The 23,081-nt window shown below is 35.1% G+C and overlaps 2 protein-coding genes across 3 annotated transcripts in view; both read right to left on the reverse strand.

Annotated features, from left to right (window-relative positions):
• The window catches only part of LOC310719776 (contactin-associated protein-like 2), a 245,626-nt gene extending 244,727 nt beyond the window's left edge, over window positions 1–899 (reverse strand). For both annotated transcript variants that reach the window (XM_083529850.1, XM_083529849.1), the window contains exons 1-2: window positions 866–899; window positions 477–577 (exon numbers count right to left, since the gene is read on the reverse strand). In XM_083529850.1, the coding sequence (XP_083385976.1) occupies window positions 477–570 (94 nt within the window). In that variant the 5' untranslated portion in view covers window positions 571–577; window positions 866–899. The remainder of the gene's footprint in view (window positions 1–476; window positions 578–865) is intronic.
• A 16,985-nt stretch (window positions 900–17,884) lies between these two features.
• On the reverse strand, window positions 17,885–19,396 carry LOC310719660 (uncharacterized protein). The gene is made up of 4 exons (XM_083529590.1): window positions 19,235–19,396; window positions 18,915–19,041; window positions 18,731–18,798; window positions 17,885–18,363 (listed from the first exon to the last, which is right to left on the reverse strand). Exons 1-4 carry the CDS (start codon window positions 19,317–19,319, stop codon window positions 18,341–18,343), a joined length of 303 nt encoding a protein of 100 aa, XP_083385716.1. The 5' UTR covers window positions 19,320–19,396; the 3' UTR covers window positions 17,885–18,340.
• Between the last annotated feature and the right edge of the window lie 3,685 nt (window positions 19,397–23,081).

A 23,081-nucleotide genomic window follows, 5' to 3' on the forward strand; every position in this document is an offset into this window, starting at 1 on the left:
TTTGATACAAATATATATCGTTGTGATAAACATTTTGCTACGGAAAAATTAAAATGAAAACTCGGCGTACTTAGATTCATAAATACATCAGATATCATTATTATTATGATTATTATGATTATGATTATTATTATTACTTTTATTTTATTTTTTCTGCTAAAATAATCTGCATATATTGACATTAAACTATTTAAAGTGCTTAAAAAAGGACGAATAAATATTTAGAATCATCACGTAAAAAAAATCCCCTATCAAGAAAGAAAAAAAAAGTTTGGAAGGCAGGGAATAAGGAAGAAATGAGGAAAGGAAGAAAATAGTTTGAGACAGCAGATAAAGAATGTTCGTGGTAGACGCTACTAAAGCCACACTGTCCCTTTATTAAACCTTAAACTCTCAGATAAAACTCCTTCCATCGCCCCGTGAGCCACCAGGTGTAACCTTCTCCAACAAGCTCTTAAAAGCATGCAGGAACTTACGGCTGGATGAAGGAGCCGCGTGCGAGTTGATGCTGATCCTGAAGATGCAGAGGAGCGGGAAGAAGCCCGATCGCACCATCCTCATTCTCCCCATCCTTTTCCTGTACAGTCCACACACACACACACACACACACACACACACACACACACACACACACACACACTTCTGTACACTCCTCTGCGCTGTCGCGCACACCAAATGCTGGTGCTGATGTTTCCTTCTGGACCGAAGCGGAACACTAAATCAAGATTTGCACACGCGGAAAAGAAACCGCTGCAGATCAGCGCGTCCTCTTTCACTCCGCCTTCAAAACCAAATCAGTTCAATGCGCAATCCATAGCGGAACAAATGCTCCACATCGAGCTTCTAAGGTGGCTTTGAAACTTACAGCGACTGGTAGTCATTCCTCACAGCTCCAGCCTTTAAACTCCAACACCCGCCCCTTTCTCATTTACATTGGTACAGTCCTAGACGCCGTTCACGGGTTTTGGTATAATCCACAGAGCCTTGCTTCAAACAGGCCTGTCTGCTGAATCACACAGAACTGGACCATTACAGCTCTGAAAGAAACAGTAGACAGAAAATATTAAAATTATGTTTCATTACATTTATTAATATTATTATTTAATAAGATGCGTATTCTAATTATCAATACGAAATTCAATTACTGTATTGTAAAGTGTAGGCATCCCAATAAAGGTCATAAAGTGGACTGAACAACATTTGCGATACAGTCACATTAATGCTTTAAATTAGTAAGTTTAAACATACACATTACTTGTTAAATATAGCTTTATATGTTACATGCTAACTTTATATACATATCTTTATAAGTTGTAGTTTTACATTAATAATTGAAGAATTGCATACTATCATTTTTGTTATGAATCCGGACAATGTACACTCATTAACTGCAAAAGTTTTGCTGCAAAAGAAGTCGACAAATCAAACTAAAATATCGACTGCATTTATAATTTAATTATTTGTATTGTAATGTTAAGTTTTAATGGAACTTAAAAAAGGGCTCAAAGCCAGTATCAGCATGACAGTTCTGTTAATGTGGAAAGTTGTAATCAAAGAATGCTGAATTCAACTCCAATGAACAATTTAATTGCAACCCTGACTAGGTCACTAGGTCACCTCACCTGATATCAGGAACTGACCTCACAAATGCCTTGTGGCTTAATGGTCACATCCCCACAACCACACTCCAAAATCTATAGAAAAGTCTTCCGAGAAAAGTGGGTTATTTAAGCAACAAAGTGGGAACTAAATCTTTTATAGTTTATGGGACAGGTTTTCTAACAGGTTCACAGCTTTTTTAAATGTAAAAAACTTTAAAAAAAGACACCAAACTGTCAAAAGTTCTGCTGATAGCAAATCTGAGGTAGTCACACTTCTTAATAATTAAATAATCTTGTGCATTTATTAAGTAACACCTGACTGCTAATGACTTGTTTAATTATTGTGGAAATAGGAAGGTTATACTTATTTTGTCCCATCTAAATGCTGGTTTATTAGGGGTTTGGGGGATGCAGAAAGCAAATCTCATAAAACAATGTTTTATTTACAATTAAACATAAAAAAACATATCTGTTTAAACTGCGGAAATTTACAATTTCAAGGAAACAATTTGATAATTTTGATTCAATGTCTTTAAAATGTGCCCAGTGGTTTATGCCACTCTAAACTAACCCCTATTCTTTTAAAAACAGTCCATATACATCTTGTGACTAAGACACGCTGGGGTTTTGGGTGAGGATTCATGTTTGATACATGATTCTACCTGCTCAAAGGTCTTGGGTCTTCTTTGTCATAGTTTTTAATAATTGATGTACCAAATTGTAAAAGTGCTGGATTGCAGGCAGACGAATTCAGCACCCAGACATTTCTACTGCGAAGTGATGATGTTGTTATAGATGCAGTACAGGGTTTAGCATTGCCTTTCCCTATATTAACTTTTAGCATTGATGGTGCCTTTCCAGATGTGCAAGCTTACTATTTCACAAGCACAATTTTACCCCTATACCATAATAGATGCAGGCTTTTGAACTGAGTGCTGAAAACAAGCCGAATGGTCCTTCTCTTCTTTAGGCCGGAGAGTGAACCCTATATAAAATTGATGGAACATACAGAAAATCCCCAAATAGACATAATAGATGTAATCAGAGACTCTGAATTCAGACTCTGGTCATTAAAAGCTACTTCTATACACTTCGATACTTGTGATTTATCAGAAACGATCAGTAACAGAACATATTTAGCACAAAATGCTTAGTAACATTTATCAAGTAATGTAATCGGGTTGTGGTATTTGTGTCAGTACAGTGGTGTTATAGTAGCTGAAGTCCATATCTAAGATCTATCACTAAGCCAAAAGGCCCTTAGCTGTGCTGGGATAAAATTTCATCTCACTATTTATTTGAAGTATTTTCCAAGTAAATAAATATATTATTATCACAGGAAAGTGTTCATAGTGGTCTATGGCATGTATTTATTTATTTTAATTATTATTGAGTAAGAGTAACATTTTTGGAGGCAAATATAACAAAGCAACCTCTATCAAAATGCACAACCCCAAACAAATTATTTTCTTCACATCTCTTTCCTGAATACAATTCCAGCTGTTTCAGTTGAAGATCAGCATCATTGTGAAATACTGTACCTCAGTACAGTATGTGTGACCTTCAATAATTTATCAGACTGATGCAAGAGTTAGACAAAGGTATTTCATTGCAATGGATTCTGTCTTATGTGAAATTCTTTGCCATGCTGCTTGTAAAAGATGTTCTTCGCTAGACCTTGCAATTCATTTCATCCCATAGGATTTAGGTCCCGTGACTGGGCAGGTCATTCCATGATGGATAACACTCCAGCTGACTTTTTACCCTCTAAATAATGCTTACAGCATGTTTGCTTTGGGTCATTGTCATGTTGCATGTTGAAGTTGTTTCCAATTATCCACAGTCCAGATGTAATTGAATGATGTAGATGTATGGAATAGTAATCAAGTTGGTTTAGTATTCCTTTTATCATTTAACCTTCGTACAAGATTTACATTTACATTTACCTCATTTAGCAGATACCCTCATCCAGTGCAATGTACAAAGGTGCTTTGAGTCTCTATCAACGAATAAATCATTTTCGTTAGATTACAAATTTGTTAGATTACAAACTAAAGATACAAATCTGTTGAGAGGTTAAAAACAAAAAAAAAAAAAAAGGAAGGAAGAGTGACTTCTTTTGTGACTCAGCTGTTTAATGGAAGTTCATTGCACCACCTCGGAGCCAGAAAACAGAAGGGCCTTGAAGTATACTTACCCCTTACCCTGAGAAAAGGTGGGACAAGCCAGTGGAGGAAGCATAGCAATGGGGTGGTGTGTGAGAACTTAGGCAGGTTGAACAACAGTCACGCAGCTGTGTTTCGGATCATTCGCAGTGGACAAATAGCGTTCAGAGGAAGACCTGCCAGCAGAGAGTTGCAGTAGTCCAGTCTCGAAATGACAAGAGATGAAAACAAGCACCTGAGCAGCCTGTGTGGACAGAAATGATCGATAACCTACTCATATATAATGAGTTAGCATCTTCTCCAAATATGAACAGAAACTTGTGAAGTGGAATGTGACATAGCAACATGTATATTATCTAAAACCTACTGTTCAGTGACATTTTGATGATATATTATATTTTATTTCATATTCATTCATTGTGATTATACACTTAAGCATTGATTATTAATTATATTTTGACTATTAATTATAACTATTTAATTATTTTGCTTTCGGTTTGGTACCTAATGCAATTCTTTTATGTGCGGACTGCAAGTTTATTTAGTCTCAGCCAAACACTTTTAAGTGCATCTTTCCCAGATGGGTCTAACAAATGTCAACTATTTATTTAAAATGTCTCCATGTATTTGATTTGATTCAATCAATTTAATTTGTGCCACTTTTGTTGATTAATTTATTTTATCAATATAATAAAAAAGTGTATTGGATAAATTGTATGTATTCTTTTGTATTTATTCTAAAATATTATAATCTATTAATTTTTAGATTATTTAACCAAGCAGGCATTTTATTTGAAATTGTTTAAAAAATGTAAACTCCAATCCAATTTTATGTTTTGCATTTCTTCCCCTAACTGTACTATATATAACATCTGATATTAATATTTATTGTAGACAAAGCTTAACCCATCTAGCGCAAAAGTACAAACTGCTAATTATGGGAACTGTCAACAGTGGTGAATGTTCAGCTCTACCCTCTATCTATTTTACTCTATAATCCTCTGTCTATCTTCCATGTGCAGATAGACTTTTGGTATATCTTTGTCAAAGGCCAGGGCTTATGTTTTTCAGTGTAAACCAGTTTTATCTGCTTTATCAGATGTTCAGTGGCAGTGTGGCTGATTTCACCCCCCAATATGGCATGAACTTCAAGCCTTATTGATTACCTGCAGACAGGACATGTCTGCTATAGCCTTTAATTATACATAAACTGAAGTATGTTGGAAATATTTTCAGTAAAGGCTTTGCAGTACCTGCATATATGAAACATTAAAGTTAAATGTTTTTATTAATATTTTACAGGTATGATCAGACATTATAACAAATTGTGACAGAGGGGTATTTAGAGGTTTTTATCTAATGTCCAATTTAGAGTAAGTCTTTAAACGTACTTACTCGCTTACATGCATATCATGCTCATGGACAGAAAATGTTAATTTTCTTTAAATTGAATTTTCTGTAAAGCAGCTCTAATGTTGGCTGTATTTCAATATGCAATATGCTGTTTTACAGTCACAATTTATTATTTATTGGCAGAATTGTAAAATGATTTAAAAACTGAACTCGGTTCAGAGTAGTACTTGGTAAAACGACCTTTTGCTGGTCTTCCCCGTCTTCACTGTTGATCCAAAAATGCTTTTCTCTTAAATATAATTTTTTACCCTGTTACTAAGCTTTATATTTTCAATCCATTTATGGTACACATTGTTTTTTCTTATTGCAATTGAATACTTAATCAAAAATTATTTTAATTTATGGAAGATTGGAGGCAATGCCTTATTTTTATGTAAAATATTAAAATAATTGACATTGTAACTGACAAAAATAAATAAATATTTGAAAACACCATTCTGCATAACCAACAATTTAAACAAGCACAAAATACTATACATTCTGTAAATTGTCATTTATACTAAATCTATTTAATTATCCTTTTAAATTCCTATTCTCCCTCCTTAAATATTTATCTACATACCATCATCATCATCATCATCATCATCATCATCATTCATCCTCTTCCTCTCTTTTTTAATGTAAGGAAGCGCAACCTTATTGTCATCCCCAAACTGTGCCTTATACTTATTTGAATTTGAGTAGCAAAAAGTGGCATTAATCTCATATGTATTAGAATAACATTCTTTAATTCTAAGATAATGTACATAAGGGATAATAAACTGCTTGGTGTTAATGACAACAATGTGGAAAAATAAAACTCACTCAGTGCTAAGTGGAGGGTGGTTGCCTTAGTGAGAATTTCATTATGCTTTTTTTTGGCCTAGTGATAATTGGCTGCTAAAGGATCATATGACAAATGTGTACATTACTATTGGTTAATGTTGGGAACTTCCCTCTTTATTTTAAATGGAAACAGAAAAAGTTTAGTTTTTTGTTTTTTTTAGTTTTCTGAAAATAAAGATTTAGTCCTACTAAGCCTAACATACTGCTTAGTTTTTATTTTTATTTATTTTCTTTAAACTGACAGTTTTTACAGTTTCAACTGAACCGTTTTTGTTTCAAAAGCTAGAACCGATTCCTTTTTTTTTTTTTTTTTTTAACCAATTAAAATTTTTAATCATTTGAAATGTTTGGTAAGACAATGTTTCTCATCAGGAGCTTCCAAAACCTGAAGACTACAGATGAAACTTCCCTCACCACATATATAGACCTCCTTTTTGGCCTTCTTCAACCAATATACCCCATACCCCTGCACATGTTCAAACCATCTAAATCGGTCCTCTCTCACTTTGTCTCCAAAACGTCCTTCATGCGCTGTCCCTCTAATAAATCCATATAAATAAATACCATCGAAAACCTTAACATCTTCAGCTCTGCTACCTCCAGCTCCACCTCTTTTTCTCAATGCCACTGTTTCTAAACCATACAACATCACAGGTCTCACCACAGTCCTATAAACTTTCCCTTTCACTCTTGCAGATACTCTTCTATCACAAATCACTCCTGCCACTCTTCTCCACCCACTCCACCCTGCCTGCATTCTTTTCTTCACTTCTCTAACACACTCTCCATTAGTATGCACTGTTGACCCCAGGTACCTGAACTCCCCCACCTTCACCAACTCTTCTCCCTGCAACTGCACCACTCTTTATATATTATTTGCCAATCAAACAAATCTGATCAATTCTACAGAGGGTTCAATAGACAACAGTCAAGGAAATGAATATACCTATTCTGATAAAAGATGTCCCAGGTGGTGGAAGGAACATTTTATTTAACGTGACATTTTATATTCTGTTATTTTCTGTATTCTGTATATTCTGTATAAATTCTGTCCATAAAACATGGAAACTCTGATTTATATCGAACAAATAAGTAAAGAGAAATTGAGGCACCATTAATCGCGCTAGAACTTAGAGAAGCCTGACCTCTGCTGGGCATGATTGGGAATTTCCTAAATATGTAACTCATAATAACATCAATGAAATCGTAAAGCAGGCTTTTAATACACTGTTATTATAAATACATTATTATTTACTCGACAAAAAAACTTACTGTTGTTTACTGTTACTTTTATGAACTATTGAACAAACGTTTAATAACAATAATTTTACAGTTTACTAACTACACTATATGGGGAATGAACAATAAAATGGGACACAGTTACAATGCATTTTTGGGCCTTTCTGGGATTTCTTTCTGATGAAAACTAACCGTTTCAAGTTAAGACTAAACAACACTCTCATCGGTCATATGCAAGAAGTTGATAAGGCAACATATAGACAAGAAGTGGACTGGCTTTGTCTGTGTTGTAGACACAACAAACAGAAATTTAACATCAGTAAGACAGTGGAGATGACACAGTTGACTTTAAAAGAGTACTGACTCCTCTGTCACCTCTCACTTTTAAAGTTTTTATTGTGTCCAGCATGGACTCCCTCAATATCCCTGGCACAGCCATTTGCAAAGACTTAAAGTTGGAAAAGAACACCACTAATATAAATAAGTAATTATATAATAACTAATATTAACAGGCCACTACTGAATCCATTTGATGTGCATCAATCACTGTCTGGTTCGGCCCAGCATTCCAAATTTTACAAGCATCTACTTCAGACACTAGTTAGGTCTGGGACTAACCTGCCCTATCTCCAGAACCTGTACATGTCCCATGTCAGGAAAAGGGCTGGGAGAAAACATCATATGTAAACATGGTATTAGTTTTCATTGCTATGCTGATGATACAAAGTTGTATGTTTCAGCAAAGTCAGATGACAGAGATCAACAATGTTGAGGAGTATGTAAGAAACATTAGAAAGTGGATGCTTGATTACTTCCTTCTGCTTAACTCAGATAAGGCGGAAGTACTTTTGCTAGGACCAAATGCAGAAGTAAACTAGAAGTAAACTTTAGGATTACGTACCCTCTCTGGACGGTCTTTCTGTCTCAGTGTGTACAGCAGTCAAAGACCTTTGTGTGATTATTGAGACTGTCCTTTGAGGCTTATGTTAATAACATTACCAGGCTCGCCTTCTTTCACCTTAGAAATATTACTAAAATTAGAAATATGATGTTGTAACAGTAGGCAGAAAAACTAGTTCATGCTTTTGTTACATCAAGATTAGACTACTGTAATAACTACTGTAACTAGTGTCTGGGTGGGTAAGTGCATAAATAAGCTTCAGTTAGTCCAGAATGCAGCAGAGGAAGTCCTTACTAGATCTAGAAAATATGAACACACCACCCCTGTTGTGATCAGTCTACACAGGCTCCCCATTAAATCTTGCACTGATTATAAAATACCACTACTAATGTATAAAGCACTGAATGGTCTTATGCCACAGTATCTAAGCAAGCTTCTGCACCATTATGATCCCCCATGTGTACTTAGATCAAAAGGTGCAGGCTATTTGTTAGTACCTCATGTAATGTGAGATCTAACGGCAGATATTTTTTTTCTTTTAAAGCCCCACTGTTATGGAACAGCCTTCTAATTAGTGTTTTGGACTGAGACACATTCTCAGTGTTCAAGTCGAGGCTGAAAACATATTTATTAAGTCAAGCCTTTTGTCAGTAAGTTTTTCTAAGGTAAATGAGCAGATCTGGAGGGATCATGGATATAGAGTGTTTTGCAAACTGTGGTATGCTGTCATCCCCTCACTCTCACACGTTCACTCAGCTTTGTTGACGGTGGTGAGGTGGGCCGTCTCTTATCCCAGAGATCACTCATGTCTGTCTACCTTCTGGCTCTCCCTTTTAGTTATGTTGCCATAGTGAGTCTTGCCGGAGTCCCCAACTACACAGAGTCCTTAAATATCATACAAGAAAGGATAAGGATACTTTTAAATCTATATTTCTCCCTCCCTGTCTCCCCTCTTCTCTCTCTATCGGGATGTGTGTGTGTGTGTGTGTGTGTGTGTGTGTGTGTGTGTGTGTGTGTGTGTGTGTGTGTGTGTGTGTGTGTGTGTGTGAGTGTGTGTGTGTGTGTGTGTGAGTGTGTGTGTGTGTTTTGCTCTTCGGTAGAGGCTGTTTTAATGAGCAACATTTCAGAGTTCTACCATTAGTCTGAGTTCTGCAGTGCTTGACATATGGTAAATTAAAGATATTAGCACTAAATCAGATTTTGAAGAGATATATCACAGACACTTGATCTAATTACTGTTGTAGATATTTTTATTACTTTTTTTAAACTTTCTTTTGGCTTCTCCCATTAGGGGTCACCACAGCAGATCATCCACATGTTTGATTTGTCACATGTTTTTATGCTGGATGCCCTTCCAAACGCAACCCTCCCCATTTATCCTGGCTTGGGACCGGCACTAAGAGTGCCTGGGGTTGGTTCCCTGACCATTCAAACTGGTGAATGGTTAAAGATGGTAGTAAAAACCTAGCATTTGTCCAACATATGCAAACAGATACTCAGGAATGCCATCATAGCAAGCTGCCTTATGTGCACCAACTGAATGCTTATCTATTGTGTAGAGTGAGAGTTGATTAGCAACAGTAAATAAGATAATAATGTAAAGAGACATTTGTTTAAAGCAAGCATAGAAGTAGTTGAGCTCATCAGGAATGAAAGCACTGCTGGTTAGCATCGTCTTGTTGGTTAGATAATAAAGGTCTGGATGCCCTTTCTCCCATGTCTGGGGTCATGTCAAATACATTTGTTTTACCCGTATTAGTCCAATTATAGACATTCAAAATGTCTTTTGAGGCAGATTGAAATGAGCAATTAAAGGATGGCCAATTAAATTTTAGATCAAAGTTTAAAAGGAAGGCAGATTGTCTGTAGTGTTGCATTCGATCTGTGAATTTACTGTAGAAAAAAAACAAAAAACAAACAGAAGAGGTGTGACTTATTGCTGGCAATTATATTGAGCATAGATGAAAAATACAGTTCAGGAATAAAAAATAAAAAAAAACACTGCACCTTCAGTCATGTTTTAAATGTTTTGTGCTGACATAAAACACAGATCATTTTCCAGAATGAAGGTGAGCCTAGAATAAAAAGAAGAATGAAATGGAAAGCTATTGGTCCTATGGTTGAACATTAATACATACAGTATTTGAGTCCATTACTATTAATGAAAATACTAGTAAGCAGGGTTTAATGGAACACAACAAGCACTTCAGAGGTATTTAAAAGGCACACTGTCCTGGCACTTCCTCTCTAGGAAGCTGCATTAAGATTAAGCATGTAACCATTTAGTGGTTTGTAACATATTAAAGGGGGGTAGTGGAATACATTTTCTGTCTGTATCTGATTTTAAATACATTTGTTGGAAAGATGAACGACTTGCCACCAGCTTTAGGTTAATTATTTAAATAAAATATCATATAAAGTAAAATATCATACATTGAAGACTTCATAGACTGTCATAGCTCCATCAGAAGAGATGTAAGATGTTTTTGTGAAGAAACAATTGTGGAAAGTTTTTTGTGGATAAGCAAATAAAAAAAATGTGTTGCACTGTGAGAAACTGGTTGAAAATAATCTATTGACTGTGTCTGTTCAGACAAAAGATGAATTTTAACTTAATCAGAAACAGTTAAATCAGAAAGAGTTACAGGATATATGCAGGCCTGTCTTTCGAACAGAAAAGTTATCAGCTATGAAATTAAAAACAGAGAATGAATTCAAACAGCACTAAATATCACAAACTAGAAACAGAAGAAAAACAGCAGTTAGAATAGCCTATATTTGTCACAATTCATTCTTCACATATCCCAGCTTGCTCAGAGGCTGGGATCAGACATCATACGGTACCCCTGTAGCACAGAGGGTTAAGGGCCTTGCACAAGGGCCCAAGAGTACCAGATTAGCGATACCGGGGATTGAACCCACGGCCGTCCGTTCACTAACCCAGCAGCTTAACCACTGAGCTACCACTCCTCCAGTTTGAAGCAAAAACAGATTCTAAAAGCCTGTAGGTTGGATCCTGAGTCATATCGTCAACATTTCAGGAAGTGGTGAAAAAGACACATTCAGACACAATCAAACACATTTAGAAGTGGTAAGAAAACTCGTTTAACATTTTAATCACTGGTGAATTGCTTCTAAGGTTGATGTTTTCGAATAATTTCTCTTACAAGACCATCAGCAAGAAGTTTGGTGTGAGAGAGACCGCTTTTGGTGCAATAATTTGAAAATGGAAGAAATAAAAGTAAAAGATCGCTCTTGCGCTGGAGCTCCATAAAAAATCTATCGGTAAGGATGATTCTGAGAAAGGTGAGAAAGGGAGGAGCTAATCTCAATGCAGTGTACAGTGTACTCAATGAATGAACAGCACTATCTGAAGCTTGCCAATGAACACCTGAATGATTCAGAGAAGGCTTGGGAGAAGGTGATGTGGTCACATAAGACCAAAATTAAGCTCTTTGCTGAATATGTCTTCAAGAACACCATCCCCGCCATCAAACATGGAGGTGGAAACATTCTGGGGCTGTTTCTCTGCTAAGGGTACAGGAAGACTTCACCAGATGAACGGGGCCATGAACTGTAAACTCTTGAATAAGAACCTCCTGGCCTCAGCCAGAACACTGAAGATGGGTGGTAGATTGGTCTTCCAGCATGACAATGACCAAAAACATACAGCCAAGACAACAATCAGATGGTCTTGTAGCCCATTCCAGCCTTATGCAGATGTACAATCTTGTCCCTGATGTCATTTGACAGCTCTTTGATCTTTCCCATGGTGGTGGAGAGGTTTGGATGGAAAAGGTTGATTCTGTGGCGGGTGTCTTTTATACACATAACGAGTTAATATTAGGAGTTCTTTCTTAAAGGGACAGGGCTAATTTGGGTCTGCTGGAGTCAGAATTCTTTATTTAATGATATTTTATGGAATTTTTATATTCTCTCTCTCTCTGTTAAAATAATCCTACCATAGAAATTCTAGACTGTTCATTTCTTTGTAAGGAGGTAAATTTACAAAATCAGAAGGGGATCAAATAATTATTTTCCCCACTGTAAGTTAAGGTCTCCCTTATCTGTTTTGCCCTGTGTAAAATCATGTCCATACTGACAATAATTTGTCCACTAGAGGTCACCAAAATCCTGAGGTTATACAGAGGCTTTCTCCACCTGTTGTCTGTTTCTGTCCATAGTCTAAAAAAATATACATGCCATCATAAATCTTGCAAAATTTCTAATGTTATAATGAATATATTTCATTTAGTTTGATACCTACTTTTTAATAATGCAGTTTATTTTTTAAACTCTTCCTTCTTTTTACATGTTAACTTATGGCCTTGAAATAGCCAATAGGTCTGGCATGGTCTTGGTACAAATGAGGTATTATTATGTCTTATGATGCACAGCGTTATGTGTAAAGCCAGCTTTATACAGTCACCCTCTGCCTAATCCACACATGAGCTATAATGGTGAGATGCATGGAGAGGAGAAGAAATATTGTATAAATGTTTTATGTACAAAATCATATATATTAATGTCAAGAATAAATAATATAACTTAATAGCACCATTTTCCATTAACAAGATATTTGTAGAAGTGTGCCTTTAACTGTGAATATAATCAACATAGATATTTATTTGTTACTTACTTAATTTTAGTAACTCCATTAGCACCATGCACATAAATGTACACCTATCCACTTAACAGCTTTTTTTTTTAGTTTGTGGCCTGGGGGGGTGGTGGGTGATGGGCTTTCAGGACAAGCTCAAACTAAAAATAGTGCAGCTGTGAGACATCTGTGGAATTTCACTTTCTATTTACTTGTATTTGACCATTTATAGAACATAATTATTATTGAGTTGCATTGTTAAGATCTTGCTGCCTTGGCTGTAAATTACACTGCTCACAAACTATACACTAATCTAAATACACAAAAGCTTTTCTTCCTAAACTTATACTTAAATTAGAATATAAGTTTAACATAAAAGCCATGTAATACTTAAAAATTACATACGTTTTTGACCTGTTCATCCAGATTAATCCTGTGTGAAGTAAGAAGCATATTCCTATGCATTTAGTTTGATGACTTTATTAGTCAACATCATACCATTAAAAGTTTGCACATAAAAATCATGTTAATCATGTTACTATCTACTCTACATATCTTGCTCATTTTTTCACATACTACTACAAATATACTGAATGTATTTCTATCTATGACCTTAATACAAGGGTGTCAAACTCAAACTCACAGTGGGCCAAAATTAAAAACTGGGACGAAGTCGCGAGCCAAACTCAATATTTATTGAAAAAAAATGACTGCAATTGTGCATGTTTTTCCTTCTCTCTAGATGTGTAATGTTGAACCTTTTCATATGGAAACCAACTTTAGTTTTGCATAAACATTAAATCTGGAACAACCAAAGTTTAATATTATAAACACATGAGAAATTAAATTTGAAATAAAACACACATCAGTGGTATTCGTTTCTTATTATGTCTGCCTCGCTCTATGGACTTTCGAAATCCTTTATAATGTAAATCATTTTTCACAGGCCAACAAAACCAAAAATAATAATTTCCTTCAATTAAAAAAAGCAATCTTTCAACCATTAACAGTCCATGCCTTGGAGTAAAAAAGTGCATAAAGACAACATTTATTCATTGGTTGAAGACAGATTCCTGCATCTCTTCTTAGATGCAAGTGCATCATGTCTGGGGTTAGGCTCTGAGCTGAGGAAATCCTTAGGATTGAGTGAAGATGTTCATCAGTGAGACTCCTGAGTGGTGTTTTGTTAATCTTCATTAAAGAGAACAGTTACACACAGAGATATGTGCTGCTGAACATAAAGAGGATTTGAGCAGCTTGGACACGGAGTTGGAGCAGTGTGTCAGGGAAAAACATGGAAACTGTGCAGCACACACAGAGTCGTACTTTGACTTGAGCGTGTCTCTTCAATCAGCTCCATTTGGAGGTTGGTTAGTGCGCTTTCCAAGTCAACCACAAACGGATTACTAAGCAGTTCAAATCTGCATTTCTGGGCTTCAAAGTCGGTAAATCTCCGGGTAAATTCAGCGCTGAGTACGCGCAGTTTTTCAGCCGTCTCGACTGATGCGCCAACGCACTAACAAAGCATTCTGGGATTTGTAATATTAGCGGAGCACTCTGGGATTAGTAGTATTAGCGGTGTATGCGCTATATACTGGCGGGCCAGCACAAATACACATTTAATATGATCTCGCGGGCCAAATATAATTACACCGCGTGCCAGATTTGGCCCGCGGGCCTGAGTTTGACACCTCTGCCTTAATATATTTTAAGATAAAGAAACACACTAAACCTCATTTGAAGCAAATATGGATTTAAGTAACATTAGTAAACCCATGCACAATTTACAAACTTTCTATGGTAATATTGTATAAATACCCATGGAATAACTAATTATGAGTCCAAACACAAATTAAATTCCAACATGCTACCAAAATTTAGTCTAGTAGGAGTAAAAAATTGGTTTATTTAATACAATTAACTGTGGGTGTTTATTAACAACAACAATTAATTAGTTCATATTGGGTATTGTCTTTTTTTCACTAATGAATTAACTTAATAATATATTGCAACACTCTGTTTGGGTACAGAACATTAACACAAGTGAAGCACACAAGATGAGTCAATATAAATGTTAATTAGGAAACAAAATAGTTAATGAACTAGTGGTATTTAAATGTACAGTTCTACAGTGTTTTGTGCATGTCAGTTGCTCTGGATAAGGGCATCTACCAAATTGTTTATTTATTTATTTATTTATTTATTTATTTATTTATTTATTTATTTATTTATTTATTGATCTACTCCTTGCTCTGATACAAATCCTGCATGGATACATAGAGTTACCAGGTACAGCATTGATGAATCCAAAAAGCATAAGAAGCACAATCACAATGCACAAAATAGCACAAATCATAGTACCTGCACTTTTTACCCCAATCTCACATAATTCTTTGATAATAAGCACTCCCTAGTTTAGTGCTCATAAGTAAGTTTATAGAAAGTTCAGAAAGATCTAATAAGAAGTGCATCAAGGTTTTTACACTGAGACTTAACACATTTTAAAAATAGGTCCCACAAAACTACCGTGCACAGAGCCCCCAGGAACATTGTCAGCAGAAATGTGCATGCTTGCAGCTGTGAAGTTGCAGCAGAAAAAGGGGAAGACAACTTGCAAAAAAAATAAAAATTAAATAACCAGACTTATGCGTGTTTATATTTGTTTGCTGGCACACTTTTCAGCTATACATCTGATTAATTGTTATATTTGAATGTTAACAATCTCAATAAATGAAACTGTAATTCAAACTGCATTAACTGATGAGTTGTTCTGACTCATGAGCATTTACAAGAAGCCAAATACATTCAGTTTTTGGAAAATGAATTTCACATTGTCAGAGGGGATGATGAAGCGCTCTGAGCTGTTTCTTGTCTGCACCACCATTTTCTGCATCATGTGGAGAATAGAAAAGGGAAGAATGCTGTCAAAACAATTCTGACCCAACAAGGTATGGACTTTACAAGTCCTCTGAAAGTGTGTTGTGATCACAGGCACCAAGATGTTGACATCATATAAGTTGCGGTAAGTTGTGAGTTTTGTTGAGTACAAACCACAGACTCAATAGGATTCAATTTTAGGGAATTTGCAGGCCAAGTCCATACCATGAAGTCTATCCTTGTTCCTCAAACCATTCCTGAACAATTTTCGATTAGGTACAATGATATATGTAATGGAAACATAACAATGTGGAGAGCTTTCTAGCTCAGGTAAGATGAAATGGTTGGCAGGTGACAGGCCTACAAGAAAAACGCTTAATTTTACTTTCACTTTCTGCATTTCAGCATTTTTAATGCACACATACACACACGGCTCCATGTGTCTCTTTCTTGAATCTCTCTTCTCTTTCCTCTTTTGTCCTCAGCCTTGCTCACTGTAACAAATAACATTTATTAGTTAAAACACGTGCAGGTGTGTGATCCTTACAACATTCTTATTAACCACATGCCAGGACCCAAGGATTCCTACCAGAATGCTGCCCAGTGCATCCCACTGCCTCCACTGGTTTGTCTATGTTCCATGATGCATCTCTTCCCTCAGGTAAGCAAAATTCTAACACATGGCATTCCATATGATATGTAAAAATATATGATCCATCAGACCAGGTCACTTTGCTCTAGTGTCCTGATGTTTACATGCCCATTGTAGAGATCACATATGCAGGCTATGACGCATTGTATCTTCTGACACCTTTTTATCATAATGAGCATGAGTTTTCTCTGCAATTTGTGCTGCAGTAGTTTGTTTGCAGGAATTGATGAGACAGGCTCACATCTCCTCCTCACATGCGTTAGTGAGTCTTTCGCGCCAATGCCCTTGTAGCTAGTTTGCGTTGTCCTTTCTTGGAGCTCTTTTGCATATGCAATGTACACCAGGAACACCTCTAAGACTTGCTGTTTTGGAGCTGAAATGATACAGTTTTAAAACATCACAATTTGGCCCTTGTCAAAATCTATTATATCTTTACCGTTGCCCATTTTTACTGCTTCCAACTATGAACTGTGAGAACTTACCTGAATATACCCTACAGATCAATGAACACAATCATGATTTTATTTTGTATTATTTTTCATTTTATTTTATCCCACCAAAATGATTTTCTGGAAATTTCTGGACCCATACATTTACCTCACAAACACATTTTGTAAATTTATTTCTGATTCTTTAACTTTTTTATATCCATTGGCTCGTATTCTGTGAGTTCCAATTGTTTGCTAATCAAGGTGTCCATAGGCCCACCTATTTAATTGTTTTAACAATTTGGCCTCTGCCACTAGGTTCAGAAGGAATTATAGTTTCACGTTGTTTGTATGTATTTCCATCTATCCATTCATCCATATGCATTTTTCTATCTGTTCATCCATTCAATATTCTTATTAGCATAAACTTTCTTCCATTAGGGGTCACCACAGCGGATCATCCACATGTTTGATTTGGCATGTTTTTACACTGGATGCCCTTCCTAACACAACCCTCCCCAATTATCCGGGCTTGGGACCGGCACTAAGGTTTATGCAACCCTAATGGCTGGGGTTGGTTCCCTGTCCGGGGATCGAACCCGGGTCGCAGCGGTGAGAGCGTCGCATCCTAACCACTAGACCACCATGATATCTTAAAATGAAGCAGCTGAATTTTTGTAGAAGCAGTTCCTGTGGTGTTTCTGTGGAAACAAGCAGAGTAAATGAGAATTCTTTAGGAGAGATAATGTCTCATAGTTTCAATCATTTATTTCTGATCAGTGTTCACTGTATATTTTATTAGTTATTTTTTATTTAGTTTGACAAATCCCAGATAGTGTTAGCACAGAAGCTAAATTCCACACAATGATTACAAGAAACACGGTCATTAGTTGGCAGTCTTGAGAAAAAAAAAGTCTCACCAATTCTTTTCCAGCTACTTATTGGTCTATAGAAAGTGGATTTGTAAAATAATAGTCTACGAGCTTGTTTGGTCATTGGACATTTCATTACATTTTATTTCAGAAATTAGTCTGCATATGGTTCCATACATGCTTCTTTATTGTTTTAAAGTAATATAAATCATATTATAGATGCAGTGACAATATAAGTTTTAAGTACATTAAATGTACTGATCTGATCAAATCAATTGACATCAAAGTGCAATAAGAAACAAAATGACACATTTTGCAAGGAAATTTTTTTTTTATTACATTGAATGTTTAAATTAAATCACATTTTGAAATAAATTACCGAAATATTACACATTTTTATTAGAAGTTCTCTTCATAAGCTCTCCCAGGATTTGGTAGCATTCTATTTGTTCTTAATGATACATAATGGAATGACAAAGTAGTTGTATTAAATATGTACCAAGTAAGTAAATACTCTAATGTACTTTAAAGTGCAACAGGTCGTATTTCATTTGTTTTAATCAATTTGTTTGGCGTTCACATTATTTTAAACAGTGAACTATTTAAATCTAGTGGAATCACATAAAAATTATAGGAAGGCTTTAAAGGGTTACAGCAAAGCTTATGATAAAATTAGCCAAATTTAAAAAGGTAAACAATGCAACTTTTTTTATTGCCTATGCATAAAAACTAAAAGGTTGATGCAAAAAAAAATATGATTGATGTTTTCATTCCTTGATCTCCTTCAAACCTGTAAAAAAAGATCAGAGTTAGAACCAGGACAACTAAATTCAGACGAATTATCAAACTAAAACTAGAAAATTAGGTTACGTCTAGCTTTTTAGTTGCAATTATCACAAGATTTATTTACATCTTAAATCCACATCCTGATTTGTAATATTTCAGAAAATATGCATTATAATGATAAAAAAGTTGATCAGTCAGTGAATTTGTCACTAAGATAATAATGTCCTATATTTTATTATAATTCAATCTTAAGCTGTAAAATAATGTAATATTTTGACATATTTATCGAATTAAGATAAACACTGACATCACACAGGTTGTCTTTAAAGTAATAGTTTAAAAGATAGAGAGACTTGGTGTTCATGTAATACCTTTCACTTTTTTTGAGATCCAGCGTGCAGCAGGGTCAGAGCAGTATTTTTCATTCTCAGAGAAAAATCTACAAAGAATAAAAAAAAAAAAAAAGAAATATTGTTTAAATAATTTTGTAGTTTTCTATAGTGATTTTCTTTTTAAGAGTTTTTAAAAATGTTATAGAGTTTCAGTAATATTTACATGACAGCTTCCACACAAGGTTTCAGGGCATTCTGGCGCTTGTATGCAGTAAGCTTTATATGAGCTGGTATCATTGCTCTGGAAACTGCCTCACAGCATATGAGACCAACTCTGGTAGGTCGGCGATCTGAGACAGAATTAGTTTTGTACAAAATAAATAACTATTTTTAAGTCAAGAAATTACATTGTAGTGAGCAGTATCAAAATGTCACAGTAAAACCTCTGAATTCAAAGATTTTTGTTCTCTTTTACTCTAGATGAAGATAAATGTGTTCACATAGAAGTTATTTAGTAATTCATTGTGTTGCAAGGATACTTACAGTTACCAGATGCAGCAGTGATGCATCCCAAAAGTACAAGCAGCACAACTATTAAAGTGTGACAATTCTTATTGCAATCCAGCATGGTTCTAAGTGGAAATATTACTTAGATAACTGACTTCAGCTAATGCCCTTTAATTGTGAGCATGCCTCTCTTTTATTACCAAGGTGGAGCAAGAGAAAAATATATAGTATGTCATAAATGTTTTGACACGTCTATTTGTACCATTGCATTCTGCATTCTGGAGATTGACCACAGTTCTGAAATATGGCTAACACCTCTAGCCCACATTGTAACTCCAGAAACACAGTCAGCAGAAAAGCATAGGTTTACTGCTGAACAAACAAAAAGATGTGAAGAAAAAAAAAAAACATGATATAAATTGTTATACAAAACTTTATTGAAGTTGTTGCTATACTGTTGTCAGATTTGTAAAATGTCTTATGAACTCATGGGGCAAGCAGGTCAAACGGTTGAACTGCTATAATAGCAAGTAGCATCTAGTTTGCAGGGAAGCACAAACTTATAAAGTTATAGATGCCTCATCTCATCTAGACTTCTACAATAAATATTATGTTACATCAAATAGATGTTTTCAAATTAGGAGTAATAAAGTGTGTTGGAGAAAAATAGGGATGCAGGTATAAGTACAGTAGTGCAGTGGTCAGGTGATGTACTAGAGCAGGAGTTTATTGCCAAAAGTTTGTGGACACCGTCATAAGTATGGTATGTGCTTTTTTGAGCATCGCATTTAATATTTATTCCCAATTGCTCTTATAAATCCCTCCACTATCCTGGGAAAATTTGAGTGTTTGCAGAGATTTGTACTCATTCAGACACAAGGGTGTTATTAAAGTATTGATGTAAGTAAGGTGAGGAGGTCTGGGGTGCAGTCAGCATTCCAATTCATCCTAAAGAGCGCTATAGCAGGAGATTTTCGAAGCATATCTTCATGAATGTTGCTTTGTGCACAGGGGCATTGTCATGTTGGATTGGGTCTGAACGAAAATGTTTCATGCTACCATATTTAAATATATCCTATACAAATGTATGCCTTCAACAATGCAATTACATTTTGGGAAAGAAGCACATATGGCTAGGAAAATCAGGTGTCCCAATACTTTTGTCCATATAGTATGTATGTATATATATATATATATATATATATATATATATATATATATATATATATATATATATTTATATATATATATATATTAACCTTATAAACACGAACGATAGTTACATTCCTGATGGCGAAGGCAGATTGAAAAGCAGTGTACAGAAGTGCGACTGGAAAGTGTTCAGCCTTGTGGTCAAAATTTAGTCGATCATCTTATTGTTCTCAGACGTTATTAAGCATTTTATATGTTTAAGACATGTCTTTTGCCCTAATATAACTGATTTCTTAATGGCAATTATCTATATTACACCTGTTACACCTGTAAGGCGTAAAAGAGATACAAGTAACGCAAATAGGGGGTAACTCAATATTGTAATGCATTACTTTTCAAAGTAATGTTGCCCAACACTGGTGGCAAATTTATAAAAAAATAAATAAATAAATAAAAAAATCACATGTACATACAGTAAGTATTCAAAGCCTTTGCATTGACACTCATAATTGGTGCATCCTGGTTTCCACTGATCATTCTTGGGATGTTTCTACAACTTGATTGGAGTCCACCTGTGAGACATGATTTGGAAAGTTATAATTAGTATTAATTATATATATATATATATATATATATATATATATATATATATATATATATATATATATATATATATATATATATATATATATATATTTGTTATAATATATATATATATATATATATATATATATATATATATATATATATATATATATATATATATATATTTGTTATAATATATATATATATATATATATATATATATATATATATATATATATATATATATATATATATATATAAAATAGTTATATAGTATATGTAATATACTATATTAGTTTCCAAATTTTATTGCATGTCAGAGCACAAACCAGGCCATAAAGCCCAAGGAATTGTATGTAGACCTCTAAAACAAGATTGTATAGAAGCACAGATCTGGGGAAGGGTACAGAAACATTCCTGCAGCATTGAAGGTGGCAGACTACTTAATACAAGGCCGACTGGACTCTCTCTCTCTCTCTCTCTCTCTCTCTCTCTCTCTCTCTCACACACACACACACACACACACACACACACACACACACACACACACACACACACACACACACACACACACACACACACACACACAAAGAAATATGAACAAATTAACCATTTAACTCCTTAACTGTTTGCACAAATCTGCTGTTTTGACAAATTGCTGCTAAAGTAGTTCCAGTGTTTACACTATCACAAATCTCCCTTACCGGTCAGTGCTGCAGTGTAACTGTTTCTAGAAGTCATATTATCGTATGTAGTCTTTTCACTAAGTCAGATCAGTCATAATTCTTCAGGGGAGATAATGCCTTATAGTTTTAAGCATTTATTTCTGATCAGTGTTTACTGTTTTTTTTTCTTTCTGACAAACGCTAGATTAAGGGAGGTGGTAGTTCAGCGTTTAAGGCTCTGGGTTACTGAATGAAAAGTCAGGAATTCAAACCTTAGTTTCGCAAAGCTGCCACTCTTGGGCCCTGAGCGAGGCCTCTCAAACAGCTTCTTACGGAACACCAGATGGCAGAAACCTGGTGTAAAAAAGGTGTAATTTATTTATCTTGAAGAGACAAACAGAGGATAATCAGAAACTGGAATGCAGGAAATAAATAAACTTATCTGTAGCGAAGAAGCATAACAAGCAGCACATGATCTGTAGGGAGTCCGGATGAACTAGGGTAGGTATACGGTAGATCAGCGTTGAGTGAAGGGGGAAAGAGGTCTTATAAATGATGGATATAAGAGGAAACAGGTGCAGGTGATTAATAGGAGGAAAAGGCTGAGCGAGACTGTTGTGCGCTTAAGGGGGGCGTGGCTGGTGGTTCTCTGAAACCAATAAGCTCGTCTTTGAACACAGTTTGCATACAAATTTTATTTTAAAAACGTATCTGCATATGATTCCACACCTTCTTCTGTCTTGTTTCCTGGTAAAAGTAATCATATTATATAATGTATGCAGTATCAATATAAATATTGAGCACATTAAATATTTTGATTATATCTGATCAAATCATTTGTAATTAAAATGCAAGAAGAAACCAAATGACACATTTTTGCAAGGAAATGCTTTATATATTATGTAGACTGTTCATATCAATTACAACCTAGTGGTGAACAGTGTTAGGGGTAACGCGTTACAAGTAACGTGCGTTGCGTAATAATATTACTTTTATGAAGTAACGAATAAAGTAGCATGTTACTTTATAAATGTACACATTAACATCTGAGTTACTTTTTTAAAAAAAGTAATGCGAGTTACTTTTCAGTTAAATTATTTTGCATAAAAAAATAAATACTGAATTAAAAGGAACATAGTCACGAAGAATCGCGCACTCATACGTGCGAGCAGCGTGAACAGAAGCTGGTCAGAAGCGGAGATGGCAAACCAGAGAATTACTTTACTGTGATTGAAGAATTCTTATTCTTTTGAAATAGTCGAGGAAAAGGAGAAAGGAATAATCGTTAAGTGTAGATAATGTGTTGGTGAAAAGCTCTTGTCAACTGCAATAAAAACATCTGCATGCAAAGCACAGCACTACAGATGTGTGTGTGTGTGTGTGTATAATATTGAATATATGCAACATTATGCAATGTTGCATATATGGAAATGGAGACAGAAATATAGAAAACTTTTGCCAACATCTGCAGATCTATGGAC

Source organism: Silurus aristotelis (assembly GCF_946808225.1).
Source record: "Silurus aristotelis genome assembly, chromosome: 25".
NCBI classification, from domain to species: Eukaryota; Metazoa; Chordata; class Actinopteri; order Siluriformes; family Siluridae; genus Silurus; species Silurus aristotelis.

Bases quoted from the DNA above. Each gene is read 5' to 3' on its own strand.
- LOC310719660 (XM_083529590.1), bottom strand. From the start codon at position 19,319: ATGCTGGATTGCAATAAGAATTGTCACACTTTAATAGTTGTGCTGCTT. The intron at 18,799-18,914 runs GTAAATATTACT...TATTCTTTGTAG, and splicing joins CCTTGTGTGGAAGCTGTCAT to ATTTTTCTCTGAGAATGAAA. The intron at 18,364-18,730 runs GTATTACATGAA...CTTTTTTTACAG, and splicing joins GATCTCAAAAAAAGTGAAAG to GTTTGAAGGAGATCAAGGAA.